The sequence below is a fragment of the Vipera berus genome (assembly GCF_964194415.1).
Source record: "Vipera berus genome assembly, chromosome: 15".
Lineage (NCBI taxonomy): Eukaryota > Metazoa > Chordata > Lepidosauria > Squamata > Viperidae > Vipera > Vipera berus.
Window position 1 is genome coordinate 9,265,674 of NC_138218.1, and position 17,900 is coordinate 9,283,573.

A 17,900-nucleotide genomic window follows, 5' to 3' on the forward strand; every position below is an offset into this window, starting at 1 on the left:
TGGCAACCGGTTCGTATTTACGACAGTTGTACACGTCCTGGGGTGTCCCTGTGTGCGTGTGCGTGTGCGTGTGTGTGTGTGTGTTTGTGTGTGTGTGTGTGTGAGAGAGAGAGAGAGAGAGAGAGAGAGAGAGAGAGAGAGATGAACCCCCCTCCCTTTTTTGGTGACCTTCTGACCCCCCCAAAACCGATGGGGGAAGCCAGATTCATTTAACAACCCTGTTAGCAACCAACCCGGGGTCAAGAAAAGTCATAAAGCGGGGCAAAATTCCTACCGACAGAGGCCGTCTGGCACAGCAGCGGAAATGTGGAGGTCAGTCCTGGTCGTTGCACGTTGATGGGCTGCCAGAATTGTAACCGGTGCTTTGGTCAAGGAGGAACCGGCCCATAAAGGTTCTGTAATCATCGGCGTGACAGCGGCCTGGTTTTTTTTCTCCACCACCAGCACCCTCGATTTTTCCACGGGAGGAAAAATCCTAAAGGGGAAAAAATAAAAATTGTTGACCCTCACTTGCTCAACTTATCGGAATGCAGTTTCTTTGCCCTCTTTCCTTTTTTCTTTCTTTTTTTAAAAAAAATAATAATAATAATAATTTGGGGTGTGTGTGTGTGTGGCTTCTCAACAAGGGCAGATGACGGAGGGGACACCAATCCCCATGGACCCATTTGAGATGCTTCAGGTCTTCCGTGCCCAAACGGGGGTGTGTGGGGGGGAAATAACAAAACACACACAAAAAAACAGAGAATCTCTCCAGAGAGGGGAAAAACTGGACAGGGGTATCTTCCAAGAATAGAACGGCGTCGGTTTTAATTAGAACGGCGAGGTGGGAAATAAAGCCGGTGAAATAACATCTTAATGAGGTTTAATGACTTTTAATGAAGTTATCCGCTCTTGAGGAGAGCCGTGGGGAGGGGGGGGGGCAGGAAGAACGCCGGCTCCACCCAGGGAAGCAAAAAATCCTACATGGAGTGGAGGGATGGGTGGGATGCCGTCCGCTTTTAAGGGCTAAGTTAAAAATGAAAAACAAAAGAGTGGGTAATTGGATCAGGATTTGGTTGTTGTTGTTGTTATTTTTTTCCCTAACCTGTTGGGCTAGGAAGAAACAACAACAACAACAACAACCTCCAACTTGACTTAGACAGACAGACAGAGTTGAAAAGGACCTCGGTGGTCATCTAGTGTGACCCTCTGCTCGAGCGGGGAGAAACGCGACTATTTCAGACAAATGGGCCGTCCAGTCTTTTGAAAGTCTTTAGAAATGATTTTTAAGAAAGGGACCAAAAAAGTCCAGATTTAAGAAACCAGGTTGTTTCCCTTAACAACCACCTTGAATAGCAACAGAAACGGCGTACGTTGAGGACTGTCTGGATTCACGGCTTCGGATTACGTTGTGCGCGCTGACAGCGGTCCGAAAACTCTTTAAACTTTGATTTTTCTGGTTTGTTTTTTTTTAAAAAGGAATTTGATCCCATCGTGTTAGGCCAAGTCTCTCTTTTCTGGGGTTATTTATTTATTTTACAGCTGCGTGAACCCCACCAAGAGATTTTAGTCCTTATCTGACACAGAGTTTTGTGAGTCTCTTTCTTTAACAGCCTGTGGGTGGGCTTGTCTTGAAAATTGCCGGAGAAAACCTGGAAAGGTATTTTTAAGCACTTTGCCGGAGGGATTTGCAACCTCCTTGAACCAATGGAGGTGGGGGGAAGAAACAAAACCGATTTTCCCATTTTCCATTGTCCGTTGACCCCAAATACGAGCTTAGAGAGGAAAAATAGACTCTTGGGTTCCCACCCACTCTGTTGGCGGCCGTTCCAACCCCACTTCTTCTCCTCAATTTCTGTCGCGAACCTTGCAAAGCCGGCTAATCTCTGCCTGGCTTCACCATGGAGACCTCGGTCAAGACAAAAAGGACAATCACGGCTCAATGAATCCCACGGACACTGCAAAAGCCCCGGGGGGGGGAGGAGGGGGGGCACCTCGGGAAAGAAAGGGAGTTAATTTGAAAACTAAATAAAACCAGTCCGTAGGTTACTAGCTGTTGTGTCTCTTCAAGCTTCATTAAAGTCTTTCGCTCAACTCTGACATATTTGTCTTGGCCTGGCCAACTTTTTTCTCTTGTTCGCCATTGATCTTTTCCTGACTTGGCCTGGTTGTGAAAGGCTGCTCAGAGAAGCGCGGGAAATTTGTCAAGCCACAACTACTTTGTTTCATTTCTACACTTCTGGGTGGGTTCTTCGGCTGGGTTGCCACTAGTCTCCTGCTCAAGCAGGGGGCTGGACTAGAGGACCTCCAAGGTCCCTTCCAACTCTATTCTGTTTCTATTCTATTCTATTCTATTCTATTCTATTCTATTCTATTCTATTCTATTCTAGTCTAGTCTAGTCTAGTCTAGTCTAGTCTAGTCTAGTTTAGTCTAGTCTTTCCAACTCTTCTCTCTCTTCTCTTCTCTTTTATTCTCTTCTCTTCTCTTCTCTTCTCGTCTCGTCTAGTTTAGTCTAGTTTAGTCTAGTTTAATCTAGTCTAGTCTAGTCTTTCCAATTCTTCTCTTCTCTTTTAGTCGTCTAGTCTAGTCTAGTTTAGTCTAGTTTAGTCTAGTTTAATCTAGTCTAGTCTAGTCTTTCCAATTCTTCTCTTCTCTTTTAGTCTAGTCTAGTCTAGTTTAGTTTAGTCTAGTCTAGTCTAGTCTAGTTTAGTCTAGTCTTTCCAACTCTTCTCTCTCTTTTCTTCTCTTCTCTTCTCTTCTCTTCTCTTCTCTTCTCTTCTCTTCTCTTCTCTTCTCTTCTCTTTTATTCTCTTCTCTTCTAGTCTAGTCTAGTCTAGTCTAGTCTAGTCTAGTCTAGTCTTTCCAACTCTTCTCTTCTCTTCTCTTCTCTTCTCTTCTCTTCTCTTCTCTTCTCTTCTCTTCTCTTATTTTATTCTCTTCTCTTCTCTTATTTTATTCTCTTCTCTTCTCTTCTCTTCTCTTCTCTTCTCTTCTCTTCTCTTCTCTTCTCTTCTCTTCTCTTCTCTTCTAGATTAAAACACTTTTCCCCAAACAAGCCAATCACTTAACAAACCAATTTCCTTCACCAGCCTAGCCAAAAAAAAAAAAAACGAAAATTTGGGCCTGTCTCACTCAACAATAGTTTTGCTTAGCGATGGAATTCCCGATTCCAGTTGTGATCATAAGTTGAGGACTACCTGTACAATCATAGAGATTGGGGCTTGCAAAAAATATATATACATCGATGGATAAACCCGCTAATGAATTTGCATTTCTCTTTGGCAGCCAGAAGTGGGGAAACCCCGTAGAAGTAACTACACTCTTCCGGGTTATGATTTTAACTATGGATTGTATTTACACGGAATGGACGGAGGGGTCCCTGAAGGTAAGCTAATCGATCGTGTGGATCACATCTAGATCTGGGCATGCAAAAGGGGTCCCTTCCACCACCGAGAATGGGAGAAGGGTTGGGCTGTCTTTTTCATCCAGCTCCAACTCAAGAAAGCTTCTACCTCTGGATTTCAAAAAAGAGGTTGAAACTCTAGAAAGAGGGCAAAGGAGCAACAAAGATGCTTAGGGGAATTGGAGGCTAAAACCTACAATGAATGTTTAGGGGAACTAGGTATGTCTAGTCCAACTAAGAGAAGGACTAGGGGTAACAGGATAGCACTCTTCCAATATTTGAGGAGCTGTCACAGAGAAGAGGGGGTCCACCTATTCTGCAAAGCAATAGACCAGAGATCCCCAAGCTTTTGGGCACCAGGGACCGGTTACGTGGAGAGGTTTTTTCACGGACCGGAGGGTGCGTGGTTTTGTGTTCTGCCTGCATCCCACAGATGGGGCTTTGCTTGTTTGTGCAGACCGGTTGCTGGCATGCCATGGCCCAGTACCGGTCCACAGACCAGGGGTTGGGGACCCCTGCACTAGAGGACAGGACAAGAAGCAACAGATGGAAACTAATCAAGGAGAGAAGCAACCTGGAACTAAGGAGGAATTTCCTGACAGCGAGAACAAATAATCTGTTGGAACGGCTTGCCTCCAGTAGTTGTGGGTGCTCCAGTTTTTAAAGAAGAGATTGGACAACCATTTGTCTGGAATTGAGCAGGGACTTAGACCAGACTAGAAGACCTCCAAGGCCCCTTCCAACGATGTTCTTCTGCAATTCTTCTTTCCTTGCTTTCTGGGGGGGGGGGCTCCTTTGAACGTCCCTGATCTCTCCTTAAGGTCTCCTCTTTTTTCCCCCAGCCATTTGCCACTGGCATGTCATGAAGCCCAGGATTATTTTGGAGAAGGAGAAACCCCGCGATTACTTGGCCACCAACCTTCACGCTGTCAAGGATGGCTACGTCACAGCCCATGAGCAGAACCTGTACCGCAAGATGAAGGACCTCCATGTCAACGTGGAGGACGAACGTCGCTTCAAGAGGACCCCTCCCAAGGTCCCGGCAGACATGACGTATGGAAGACCACCAAGGTGAGGGGCAGAGGGTTCCCCATCAAAGGATTTGGGCTGGAGACCTGACTCAAACCATTTCTCGAAATTCCTTTTCATTGATGAAGTGTTCCAACCATTCTACCTCGTGTTGGAGGTGGAGGGAACATCTGGTGTGTGTGTGTGTGTGTGTGCACGTTGCGTTTGGTGTGGTGCCCAAGGCTTCCTAGATAAAAAGCATGAAAATGCTAAGAGGCAGAGCCTCAGGAAGTATTTGGCCAGTAGTCGCCATACGTTTGGTGACTGTTCGAAGTGACAACAGCACGGGGGGGGGGGAAGCGATTTACAATCAGTCCTCCCACTTACGACCATCTCAGATGAAAACTGGGTTTGTTTATCTTTACGATGGTCGCAGCGTCCCAGTGTTACGTGGATCCCCTCTTGCGTCCTTCTGACCAGCCGGGTAACTGGTTGAAGCCAGATTCACACAATGACCTGGGTTGCAACTTAATTTACCAGCCATTTGCTTAACCACAGTGGCGAGAAAGAAAGAAAGGTCGTAAAATGGGGCCGCCTTGCTTAGCTGCGGGGGAAGGTTTGAAATAATTATTTTACACCCTCGTGTAAAATTCCCCGGCTCCTCTGGGGTCCTCTGCTCCTGGCGAGAGTGCTTGGTGATAGATTTCATTTTAAAAAGCTAATTGGTACTAAAGATTTTATTTTCCTTGTTTTAAATAAAAGTACCAAAAAAAAAAAGGAAGGGGAGAGGGATTATTTGCGGGCGGAGGTGGTGATTAAAGAGGCCAGCAAATGGCAAAGATTTGCATATGCAAATGCGATGGATTTTAAAATGGTCTTTAATGACCATTTTCATCGCCGGCATTAACATTAATTGCAGCCATATGAAAATGCGGGGTTGGGGCCGCTGTGAGCCGCCAAACCCCTGGCCATAAAGCTTTATCTTGATTACAACTAAGCCATCATGGCTACGACAAGGATTGTGGGTTCGATGGCAAACAAAGAGCTTTTAAGCCGTGACAGGAAATGATTTCCCGCACAACAGGCCCCCGCAGAATCGGCTCCAAATTTTCCTTTTTTCTTCATAAATGGAGGTTAAGTGACTGCCCAGGGGGGAAAAAAAATCCTCCATGGCCTCCTACACCCCCAGCCAACAGTCTTGTTTTCATATTAAGAAATAACACAGGGGACATCCATCCCAACCCAGAAAAAAAATGGCAAAGATTTTGCCCAACGGCTGGGGGTGGGTGGGTGGGTGGGGGAAAAAAGAGGTGAGCTGTTCATTTCCAGTTATTAGAGTCTGTCTCCGATCTTCTTTAATCGCCCCCTTTTAAGTGGGCTGGCCTGCGGTATTTATTCCCGCTCTTTAAAAACAGGGTGTAGATCAAAGCTAATTATTGGATTATTACAGCCACTTTGGGTTTTAAGAAGAGAATGGAAAGAAGGAGGGAGAAAGGGTTAGGGTTTGTTTTAACCCCTTATTCTGGATAGGTAAATTTAGGAGCTGATCCCCGAAGGCTGCTAAGAATCCCAGCTAAAAGTTGGCGAGACTCTAGAAAGAGTGCCGAGAAGAGCAGCAAAGATGATCAGGGGGCTGGAGGCCACAACATGTAAAGGACGGTTGCTGGAATTGGGTATGTCCAGTTTAATGAAAAGAAGGACTAGGAGTGACATGATAGCAGTCTTCCAATATCTCAGGGGCTACCACAAAGAAGAGGGGGTCAACCTCTTCTCCAAAGCACCCGAAGGCAGGACAAGAAGCAACGGATGGAAACTAATCTAGAAGAGAATCAACCTGGAACTAAGGAGAAATTTCCTGACAGGGTGAACAATTGACCAGTGGAACTGCTTGCCTCCAGAAGTTGTGGGCGCTCCATCACTGGGTTTTTTTTAAGAAGAGATTGGACAGGCATTTGTCTGGAATGTTATAGGGTCTCTTTCTTGAGTAGGGGGTTGGACTAGAAGACACCCCCCCAAGGTCCCTTCCGATTTTGTTACTCTGTTTTTCTAACTTCTCCATCGCTTCTTCTTTTTTTTAACCAAGTTATCTTCCTCTTCGCTTTTTACTTTGAATTAACCAGCTTATTCAAAAATGGAGCATTCCTGGCTAGCTCTGATGTCTCCCCGTTTCACCCCTTCCACGGTGTTTGCCTGTCACCCCAACCTGCAATCCCCTTAGCTTTCCCTTCTGATTTCCTTCCGGGCTGGCTTTTGTCATGAGCTCCCATAAAAAGGACATTTTTCACATCTTTCTCTCCCCCCCCCTCCTTTTTTTTTCCTCTTAAAGTTTTGGACAGAGATTTATAGCCAGGGATGAAAGCCGGGAGGGGCGAGGGAGACACAGATGGGAGGATAGCAGATAATATGGCTGTTCCCCGGAGTCTGATGGGGGGGGATCGTAGGCTATTCATCAGCCGCCAATGGCTCCTATCAAGGTCAGCGCTAACGAGGAAGAGGTAAGTTTCCCTGCAGACCCCAAGGGTCTCCCTCCAATCAGGTGGCGCAGCGCTGCGCACCGGTTTCTGATCTTTACAAGGGTCGCCTCGTGCAAAACCAGATTTTTGCAACACAAGATTCTTTCTCCTGGCAGGCCTTGTTTGCAGATAGGCTGCCAGGTGTTCCTCTGTGGGAAGGGGGACTTGCACGTTGAGCGCATGGCTTCGATTGATCGGCTTTTGAGATGGTTGAAGTGGCTTGCGTAGGCTCTCTCTCTCTCTCTCTCTCTCTCTCTCTCTCTCTCTCTCTCTCACACACACACACACACACACACACACACACACACAATCTGGAAGCACATCTGTTTTCCTTTCCTTTTGAAGAAGATCTGGTAAGACCAGACTTGGAATACGGTGTCCAAGTTCTGGTCGCCAGGATGGGGAGAACTTCCAAAAGAAAGCCATTCTCCACTGATTAATTGTTCTCAGCATCCCGGAAAGGTCTCCTTAATTCTAGGTTGGATTTCTCTTTTAACGTGTTTTTCACCCGTTACTTCTTGCCTTGCCCTCTGGAGCTTTGGAGGATAAATCAACCCCCTCTTTTCTGCGACAGCCCTTCAAGTATTAGAAGACAGTTGTCATCTCCCCGCTAATCCTTCTCTTCAGTAGACCAGACAATACCTGGCTCCCTCAACTGTTCATCGTACAATTTAGTCTCCAGACACTTGGAAGAGAAGGAGGGGAATGAAAAAGAGAAGAAAAAAAGAAAAGAAAAAGGAGAGGAGGAGGAGGAGGTCAAACGGAAGGGGTCCGTTCCTGATGGTCTTTTGCTCCAGATGGTTACTGCCTAGACTTCTCCTGCAGTTCCAATCAGCCAGAAAATCGGATTGGTGTCAAGTTCCCCCCAGATATAAGGACGGTCAATTCAACAAAGAATTATTTCTTTCAGGGCACAACCGCTGTCACTGCTAATTTGTGCATCAGGCTTCATTTAGGATTTGCAAAAAAAAAGGAGAACATCAAGAGAGATGTCACAAATTTTGGAAGCTTATTAAAAAACAAAAATCTTCCCTGAATCTACTCACAGTGCCAGGGGTCTGTCTGTTCGTAAGCTGCCCAAAGTCCCGATTTGTAAGTTGGACAACCATATAAATTTGTTTAAGACACTCATGGATGCAGGTAGTCATAAGGTGAGGACTGCCTGTAGCTGAAATCAGCAACTTTATTGATTCCTACCTAAATTACAAGAATCTCCCCAGACTGCTTGCCTTTGGCTGCTGATGTTACCTAGTTAGGTGAAGAAATGTCTGCAAGAAAACAAGCTCAGAGAGCACTAAGAACACCACAGTCGTTCTCCTCCTTCTCCTCCTCTTCCTCCTCCTCCTCCTCCTCCTCTTCTTCCTCCTTCTCCTCCTCTTCCTCCTCCTCCTCCTCCTCCTCTTCTTCTCCTCCTCCTCCTCCTCCTCTTCCTCCTCCTCCTCTTCTTCCTCTTCCTCCTCCTCCTCGATCAAACTTTAGACTGCCAGAATGAAGCCACCTTCCTGGTTTTGTCATTGACCCAAAGTAAGTCATTGTCAGTACATGTTGCTGGTCGTAGCCGACATACCAGCAGACGGGATGGACTTTGCATCTCTCCACACTCACACAGCGTGTCGCTATCTGTTAAGAGCCTCCACTTGAGCATATTAGCTTTAGCTTGTCCTGAGAACACCCAAATAATGTTTAATGGATCTTAGGGGGAGTCGCATTTATGCCTTTGCAGCCATGCGAGGACTCAGGGCTAGTTCCCTGCTTGACACCTCCTTCCAGCCTTGACTGGCAATTTCCCAAGGTAAATCAAGTTTCTTCTGGTCACACTTAGTTCCCCATCGTTGCCACCTCTCAATTTCTCTTTCTTGGGATTCATCTGCTCTTGGTTATCTCTGTGCTGGGCCAGGAACACCCAGCCTATGCCATCAACTCAGGCCTCGGCTGTCAGGTCTGAAAAGATGCGTTTTGTAAGTTTTGCCGTTGTGAAAGTTTTCAGAAGAAGCTGACACATCCTTGCTCCCGAGTGCTGTGATGCTACGTTTGTTCCCAGCTCACCTCGCTCCTCCGACGTTCTCCTCTCCTACCGAGGTTTTAATTTTAACAAAACCGCTGTCTCTTCTGAAGGCAGCATCAACATCCATCCTCTGGAGCTGAGTACTTTCTCTGCTGTCACCGATTTCCCGGGAATTTTAAGAAAAAGAAAGAAAAGAAAAAGAAAAAGAAAAAATAGCAGCCTCTGGCTATTCTTTCAAATTAGCACCCGCTGATGACCAATTATTTTGCCCGCTTGGGCACAGGGAGGTGTAACTAAAATGTGGTTTGTCACACCCAAGGCTTTCCCCTTGAAACCCTTTTCAACCCCCCCCCCCCCAGTCTTCTGAAACCCCCTTAGAAGACTCTGATGTTCCTTGGGAAATTTCATCCTCCCTTCGAGAAAACAAAAAATTAAAATTGAAAAAAGTTTTAATGAGCTGCGAGGCTGTGACGGACCGTCAGTGGGAAACTCTTGTTCTAATCCCCATAGAGAACGGTTTTGCCCAAAAAGAACATCACACCTGTCAGGATGGAACACGTGTACATCCCCCCAAAAGTGTCAGCCTTCTATTTGCAAATTATAACGATTGTTTCTTTTCATCTCGGATTCCATTTTTAGAGAGAAGAGGGGAAGGGAGAGAAAGAGAACTAGCTTCTTCCCATCTATTTAAAAAAAAAATGGAAGAGTTTGTCATTCATTTCAAGCTCCTGCCATTTTGATTTTAAAATACTGTTAATAGTTTATTACGGGTTTTGTTTTTTGGTTGTTTTTTTAAAAAAAATTATTTGGCAGCAAAAGGGAGCTCATTAAAAAAAAAAAAAAAAAGGTAAGGTTTTCCAGAAAGCTCATTCCCAAAATCTTTGCTGCTATAACCAGGTGGAAGAGGGTTTTAAGTTCCTCAGCTCTTGGAAATTATTTAGCAGAGGAGTTTATTAAAAATACAAAAGGAGGGAGGAATAAGTGCCTGGTGAAAGGCAATGGTTTTGAAAGCGTGCATAAATACATTTTAGAGGGTCTAATGACAAGGGATTCAGTGGGGACCATCTTCTCTTCCGAGCATCTTCCAAACAAGATGGGTGGGTGAACGGATGGAAGGATGGATAGATAGATAGATAGATAGATAGATAGATAGATAGATAGATAGATAGATAGATAGATAGATAGATAGATAGGTAGGTAGGTAGGTAGGTAGGTAGGTAGGTAGGTAGATAGGTAGATAGGTAGATAGGTAGATAGGTAGATAGATAGATAGGTAGATAGGTAGATAGATAGATAGTAGATAGAGATGGATGGGTGGATAGATAAATATGATGGGTAGGTAGGTAGGTAGGTAAATAGATAGATAGATAGATAGATAGATAGATAGATAGATAGATAGATAGATAGATAGATAGATATAAGATGGAGGGATGACAGATAAGATGGAGGGAGGGAAGGAGAAAGATGTATAGACATAGGCAGATAAATAATAAATAAGTAGGATGGATGCATGAATGGATGGATGGAGAGAAGAAATAATGGATGATAGATAGATAGATAGATAGATAGATAGATAGATAGATAGATAGATAGATAGATAGATGATAGATAGATAGATAGATAGACAGACAGACAGACAGACAGACAGACAGACAGACAGATAGATAGATAGATAGATGAAAGGAGGGAGGCTAAATCAGCAGAATTTGGCGATGGGGATGGACCAGAATTGTGGCCAGACTCCAAAACTATTCCGCACGCCTCAGCCTTGGTGTGATCTGTGGCACCCCACTCCTTATGCACACCAAACTCCAACTTGGGCTTGGGGAAAAACCTGCTCCTTTCTCTAACAGTGGCCCCTTGGGATGGACAGCACTTGATCAAGCTCCTAACATCATTAGCCAACATGAGCAGAGATTAAGCCTCTCCGAAGCATGTGGGAAGACATAATTAGCAATAAAAGTCACGCCAGGAGCAAAATTAAGAAGGGCAGCTATTTACATGCAGGCAGAAAGACCACAAAATGAAATACCGGCTACAGCCCCTGGCATTTTTGGCGTGGTAAAGCCAAGCAGGAGGAAGAATTCCAGAGTTTGTGTTCAAGTGCTTCCTTTATGAGGCCAGGTATTAAGTCTCCTGAGGGGCAGGCAAGCTTTTGAGGTCATCCAAACGCTTCAGTAGGCAAGGGATAAACTCAGCAACAGCAGAGAATTGGTCAACCTGAAAACGCTGGGTAAGTTCTTAAATGCACTTTTTTTTCCCTGCGGGTTTTTATAGACCAAAGGAATTCCGCAGAGAAGTTCTGCAACTTCCAGTCTTCTCCTAGAAGCAAGGGATGGTGGTTAGCTTCTCCTAAAGGAAAATAAGGATGGTGGGCTCGTCTTAGAAGCAACCAACAGTGGTGGGGTTCTCTTAGAAGCACGCAGCGGGGGTCAAAGGGCGTCTGTTACCTTTGATGAAATGTATGGATACTTTGGTCGATGGAGAACGCTTGCAGAGAGCAAATTGTCACCATGTGTAGGACGGTTGTATGTTTCTTCAATTGAAGGGACACAACGAGGTCTAAATAGTGGGTGTTGGTGCCCAAGACATCTGAGATCACATGGGATGGTTCAGACTTTGCCACGGGGCTGGGAAACCAACAACCTTCTTCTGAAGCTCAGCAACAATGCAGCTGGCAGGTTAAGAATGTTCTAGGTGGAGAAGAAGATTAGTTGATGGGGGACAAAAATTAGGAGGAACGTGTTCCCTTTTTCCGCAACGAAATACGTAAATGAATGGACAAAGGAATGAATCCATACCAAACTGCCCCTTCCTAGCAAGCCACTGAGATAAATAGGAGACATGGCTGTACATCAAATGAAATTAAAACTGGAAAAAAGGCAAGGAGGAGAAAGAAGGGACCATATAACAACTTGGCCGATGGGAGTCAAAGTTCCATAATTTGAAGTCCGTGGACGTGGCTAAGAAAACGTTTCTGATTAAGATGCAGGTAGGGAATTTGGATGTTGGCTTCCAAGATCAAGCTCCCTGTATCGTGGTTTAGTGTGATCTGTGGTTATGGTGAGGTCATCGACATTCTTATCCTTGTCACTGATCCCTTCTTCTCCCTTTCCTTCTAAAATCTCCTCAGACCCTCCACGCCTTTCTTTGATCTGCTGCAGCACAAATATAGAGAGATTTGGATGGATGAGCAGCGGGCGGTCATCAAAGCTGAAAAAGCTGAGAAGAAACAAAAGGTGGGATGACTTTTAGAAGGTCTTTTGGTTTGCTGACCCTCTTCTCAAGACCTTTCTCTTGTAGACCCATTGGACAGGTTCTTGGACTTAGAACCCATAAGCTGGTTTAACCTGATGTAGGGAAAGAACCCTACTTCATTGTTTCTCAATCTGAGGAGCCCTAAGATGCATGGACTTCAACTGCCCACCAGCATACAGGGACTTCACCTCCCACCATGGCGCCTGAGGAATTCTGGGAGTTGAAGTCCATCCATCTTAAAAGTTGTCAAGGTTGAGAAACTCTGGTCTAAATAGTTTGATCTCTTCTTGGATGGAACTACTTTCTGAAGAAAATCAGCAAACATCTCTTGGGTTGTTTTTTTTTTTGGTCATTTGTCCTTTGGAGTTAATGGTGTTTCTTTCTTTTATTCTTCGTTTATTACTTACAACTTGTTTGATGTCCTTTGAAAGTAAAAGTTAAGTCTTCAAATGACCTGGTTATCAAATGTGTTATGTGATCCCAGCATGTGTTGGCATGCTAATTATGTGTGGCATAAATAGAAACTATCAGATATCTTCTTCAAGAAGGATTTCATCTGCATGAGAAGCCATCATGCGAACATGAAGGCAACTGCCTGGATTGGGAGATAAGATTTCTTAAGTTTCCAAATATTCAGCGTGGGAACCAAACGTTTGGGTCCCCGGTTAAGTCTCCAAAACTGCTGCTCTCCTGACCGCGTTTCAACCATTTTCCATATTCTTCCCAACCCTGTCTGTAGAACATGTGATAGGTTAGTAGCCACCAGCAATCAAGGTCCTTTGAAGAAGCTTCCTATACTTCTGGCCGTTCAGGGGTAGCCAAGTCCTTTCACCGAAATGGTATGTGGGAATGGCCTTGGAGACTGGAGGAAGTATTTAAGCCAGGAAAGCAGATGGATAAGAGGCAACTCAGCCCACAAAAAAGAACCAGGGCCTGGCCAACAACTCCCCGGCTGCATTAGAGGGTGGAAAGACGGACTTCCAGACTGGCAAGATCCCGTTCACGTAGCTTTGCAATAAAGTTAAGAGTTGGCGCTTCTGATTGTACTTCCTGTTTGGCCTGTCTGGTAAGGCTGACAGGGAATAATCACGTCAGACAGGGGGAAGAGCCACCGACGACTAGTCCAGTGATGGTGAACCTTTTAGAGACCGAGTGCCCAAAACTGCCCAAAACTGCAACCCAAAACCCACTTATGTATCGTCGGATGCCGGTTGGGCGTGGCCCATTGGATGGGCAGACTGGGTGGGACTAAAAAAGTTCAATCAATCAATGCCAACTTTGCGAGATCTTTTTTTTTTCTCTGCGAGAAGTTGAAATTGATTGATTGAACTTTTTTTTTTTTTGCACAGGGTGGCGGAAAGCGAAAAGGTTTTATAAAAACCCAGCTGAAGGCCTACTAGGACTGGGGCGATGGCGCCCGTGCCCGCAGAGAAGGCTCTGCGTGCCACCTCTGGCACGCGTGCCATAGGTTCGCCACCACGGGACTAGACAATGGTCAGATAAGAGGAAGATGAGCTTGTAGAAGAATTGGGGATGTAACCAATGTCTTTGCAGGGATCCTCCCTAGTTTTGTGAGCTGTAAAGCAGGAGGTGGGGAGAAGAGGTGGAGTTTCTGCAAGGCTCTGTTAGCGCAGCTTTACGATAAAGTTCATCAAGACAGTTCGTCCACATGTGCCCCCAGCACTGATGATGCTACCTAGCTGGGTCATAAAACGTCTTCCAGAAAACAAACAAGGGGCCCTTCTCCAGATGTGCTGCCTGCCTGTCCCACCTCGCCATTGTGGCCCATTGGCGAGCAGCACACTTTATTTCTTGCGTTCAGGTTGGTCTCCCCCAAACAAATACGACAGCAGTGTATTTTATATGCTTCCTACGTTGCCCTCGGTGACCTAAGTCTGACGTGCTCGTTTTGATTTGTTTTAGAAACGTCGGGGCAAATTCTACGAGACCCGGACATGTTTGTTGAGGAAGTACCAACCGCCGATGAAAAAGGAGGAACTTTGGCGTATCCCCCATTTCCAAAAGGTGGGTCTGAACCTCAAAAGGGCGTCTTCGGAGCGGCAAGGCGGAGGCTGCCCGCCTGGTAGCCGTCCCCTTCCGCCCTGAGTAAATTCAGATTCAAACGGCCGAAATCCTTGTGAGGTTCCAGCGTTTGTCGTCCAAACGCTTTGGCTGACTTCTGCAGCTGGCTGCAGTCGTTCAGCGAATCATGAGGTCCATAAGCGAATCCGACTCCTCCCGTTGAGTTTGCTGGTCAGAAACCGGTGGCACCTCAGTTTAACAAATTGTTATTATTTTAAAAAAAGCAAGGAAACTCGTGACGGCTGCTTGTCTAAGGGGAATGTGGATGCCGGATCATTTCAGTAAAAATGTCAGCCGTTCGAACGTCGCACTAACAACCCGGAATTATTTTTATTTTATTTTATTTTATTTTATTTTCTCGGAGGCGGAATTCAAAAGTTGCGGAGCGGAGCGCTCGCTCTAAGAAGCAGAGGGAAGTGCAAAATGTTTTCTCAAATTTAGAAGTGTTTGGTTTGGGCAGTTTGCAGGTGTTTGTCTCCCGTTTTTGTTTTTCGCTTTCTTTTAACGGGGGGGGAAAAAAAAGTCAGGCGGTGAGCTCACGTTTGCCGACTCTCCCCAAGGGAATATCCGATTGCGAAGCCCAGAACTATCCTTGAAAATCTGATACAGTAGGTTACTCTTTAATGGCTCCCTCTGGGTATCCTTTTAAAAAAAAAACAACAAAAAAAACAATGAATCTTTAACAGAATAACAGCGTTGGAAGGGACCCTGGAGGTCTTCTAGTCCAACCCCCTGCTCAAGCAGGAAGACCTGCCTAGACCATCCTGGAGAAATGGCTGTCCAGTCTCTTCTTAAAAACCTCCAGTGATGGAGCACCCGCAACTTCTGGAGGCAAGGAGTTCCGCTGGTTAATTGTCCTCACCGTCAGGAAATGTCTCCTTAGTTCCAGGTTGCTTCTCTCCTTGATGAGTTTCCATCCGTTGCTTCTTGTCCTGCCTTCGGGGGCTTTGGAGAAGAGCTTGACTCCCTCTTCTTTGGGGCAGCCCCTGAGATACTGGAACACTGCTATCATGTCACTCCTAGTCCTTCTTTCCATTAAACTGGACGTATCCAATTCCTGCAACCCATGCTTCGATCAATCGATCGATCAGATCACAGCTGGAAGGGACCTTAAAGGTCTTGGGGGTCCAACCCCCTGCTCAAGCAAGAGACCCTATATCATTTCAGACGAGTGGCTGTCCAGTCTCTTCCTAAAAAATCTCCAGTGATGGAGCACCCACAACTTCTGTTCCACTGGTTGATTGTCCTTACCGCCAGGAAGTTTCTCCTCAATTCCAGGTTGCTTCTCTCCTTGATTAGTTCCCATCCATTGTTTCTCGTCCTGCCTGCTGGTTTCTTTGGAAAACAGTTCGATCGCCCTCTTCTCTGTGGCAGCCCCTCAAATACTGGAAGACCGCTATCAGATCACCCCTAGTCCTTTTCGCGTGGATTTGCAAAGCCATATGAAACCCAGGTCCCCTGTTTACTTCTGTGCTTCTGGGTTGTGAGGAGCGGTTGGCAAGTCCCGGCTTGCTTGCTCGCTGGCTGGTTTCCCACCCCCCCCGCACCCCCCCCACCCCAGCACAAGGCCCACGTCTGAGGTTCGATAAAGCCCGCTCTGCAAGCGACCTGCTCGCTCGTCTGTCGTGTGGCGTTCTTGGTTGACAATCCTAGCGGAGGTAACCTGGGACAGAGATGGTGTTTGAACTCACAGGCAGTTTATGAAAGGATTTGAAGCCAAGACGAGGAGAGGGGGAAGAAGAGAATGCAAAGAAAGAGGAGTGGGGGAAAGCAACCATCACTGCGGGGGGGGGGTGTGGAATGGAAAATTAAAGGGGAATAACACACCCACCCACTGGAGGCTGATGAGGTATCTCACCTGCCCACCCACCCACCCACCCCCGGCAGCCCCCTCCCGCCAATTAAATCAAAACGGTTTGTTTTTAATGGTCCTTTACATTGACAAGTGGACTATTATTTTAGGGCATGAAAGCTGTAAGCTGTCAGGGAGCGGAGGCGAATTCTCCGCTGATAATGCCCAGCGGTTCCAATTAGGCAGCGAGGCCGTTCCTGGTGTGTTAATGACTCCCCCGACACCAACTTGCCCCCTTCGGCGCTGGATGATTCCTCTTTCTCCCCCCCCTCCTCTGACACCACAAATTACTGACACAAAAAACGGGAGACACCTTGGCGTCTCCTGGCCAAGCCAGGCCAGGCCCAGACCTGGGGGCTTAATAAGCATTTCTTTCTTTCTTTCTTTCTTTCTTTCTTTCTTTCTTTCTTTCTTTCTTTCTTTCTTTCTTTCTTTCTTTCTTTCTTTCTTTCTTTCTTTCTTTCTTTCTTTTTCTGCATTTCCCCCCTTCCCTTCTCCGGGAGGGTTCTCTTCTCCGCTAAGTTCTTTTCTTGTTTGACAGCTGCTTGCACGCTGACCTTATAAAAGATTTAGCATCTCTCGTTATTTTCCTGCCAAGCGTTTGACAATGAAGACGAGTGATGGGTTGCACCGGGGGGGGGGGGGGGGAAGCGGTTTGCACTTGCAAAGGTGTGCGAATCGGCGGGGAAAGCGGAAACTGGTATGCCCGGCGGTCGGCCCCTGTGTGCTGGAGAGTTGCAAGGCCATGAAATCTTAGCTGAGCTGCGTTTAAACGTAACTCGCTAAGAGGCTCAAGCGGGCGACATCACACCCTGGAAAGGTTTTCTGGGATGGAAGCATCTTCCCAGCCCTCCAAGGCTGTCCCCCAGAATTCCTAGCGACCAAACCACGATCCAAACCAGAGAAGGACCAGGATTTTGTGGCCAGTCAGGTGCTTCTCGAAGCTCACAAGCAGGAGATGAAAATAAATAAAAAATAAATAAATTAAATTCTACAATGGTTCCTCTGCAGCTTAGTAATGACACTCTCTGCTCCCCGGCAGCAAGGAGCCTTCGTGGCCAGGAAATTCCCCAAAACTGACAAAAATCCAACCCCTAAACCCGACAGGTCAGGCTGACCCTCTTGCTGAACTACATTCCTTTACCCAATTCGAAATGGGATGTCTTTTATTTGGATGGAAGACGGTGTGTTCAGATGTGAACGACGATAATAGATCTGGGGCTTCTCCTTCATGAGGGATGAAAGTTTTGGTGGGATGGGACTATCAACGGGATGTAAATATCTGTATCAGCACACTAGAGTAGATACTTAGATTCTCTCTCTGTGTGTGTGTGTGTGTGTGTAGTATAATAGCAGTATCTGCATTCCAAAAATAAGGAGGAATTTCCTTATTGCATGAGAAGAATAAATAAATGGAAGAGCTTGCCTCCAGCAGCTCTAGTGGATACTACAGTGGCCACAACTGGCCAGATTCTGGTGTCCTTGGGCATCGGTGACCAAACTTTCATTTAAAATAACCTATTTCCCAAAGCACCAGAAGGCAGGACGAGAAGCAACGGATGGAAGCTCATCAAGGAGAGAAGCAACCTGGAACTAAGGAGGAATTTCCTGACAGTGAGAACAATTAACCAGTGGAACTCCTTGCCTCCAGAGGTTGTGGGAGCTCCATCACTGGATGTTTCGAAGAAGAGACTGGACAGCCATGCGTCTGAAATGGTATAAGGCCTCCTGGTCAAGCAAGGTGTTGGACTAGAAGACCTCCAATCACCTCCTATCCTCTAAATCCCATGAAGGAGGGG

General features: G+C 46.1%; 1 protein-coding gene across 1 annotated transcript in view; it reads left to right on the forward strand.

Moving 5' to 3' along the window:
• The window catches only part of CFAP77 (cilia and flagella associated protein 77), a gene marked incomplete at its 5' end in the record, with an annotated part of 38,359 nt that overhangs the window by 17,215 nt on the left and 3,244 nt on the right, over positions 1 to 17,900 (forward strand). Inside the window, 4 exons of the mRNA XM_081339844.1 lie at positions 3,266 to 3,365; positions 4,226 to 4,454; positions 12,043 to 12,148; positions 14,091 to 14,192. Coding sequence (XP_081195970.1) covers positions 3,266 to 3,365; positions 4,226 to 4,454; positions 12,043 to 12,148; positions 14,091 to 14,192 — 537 coding nt within the window. The remainder of the gene's footprint in view (positions 1 to 3,265; positions 3,366 to 4,225; positions 4,455 to 12,042; positions 12,149 to 14,090; positions 14,193 to 17,900) is intronic.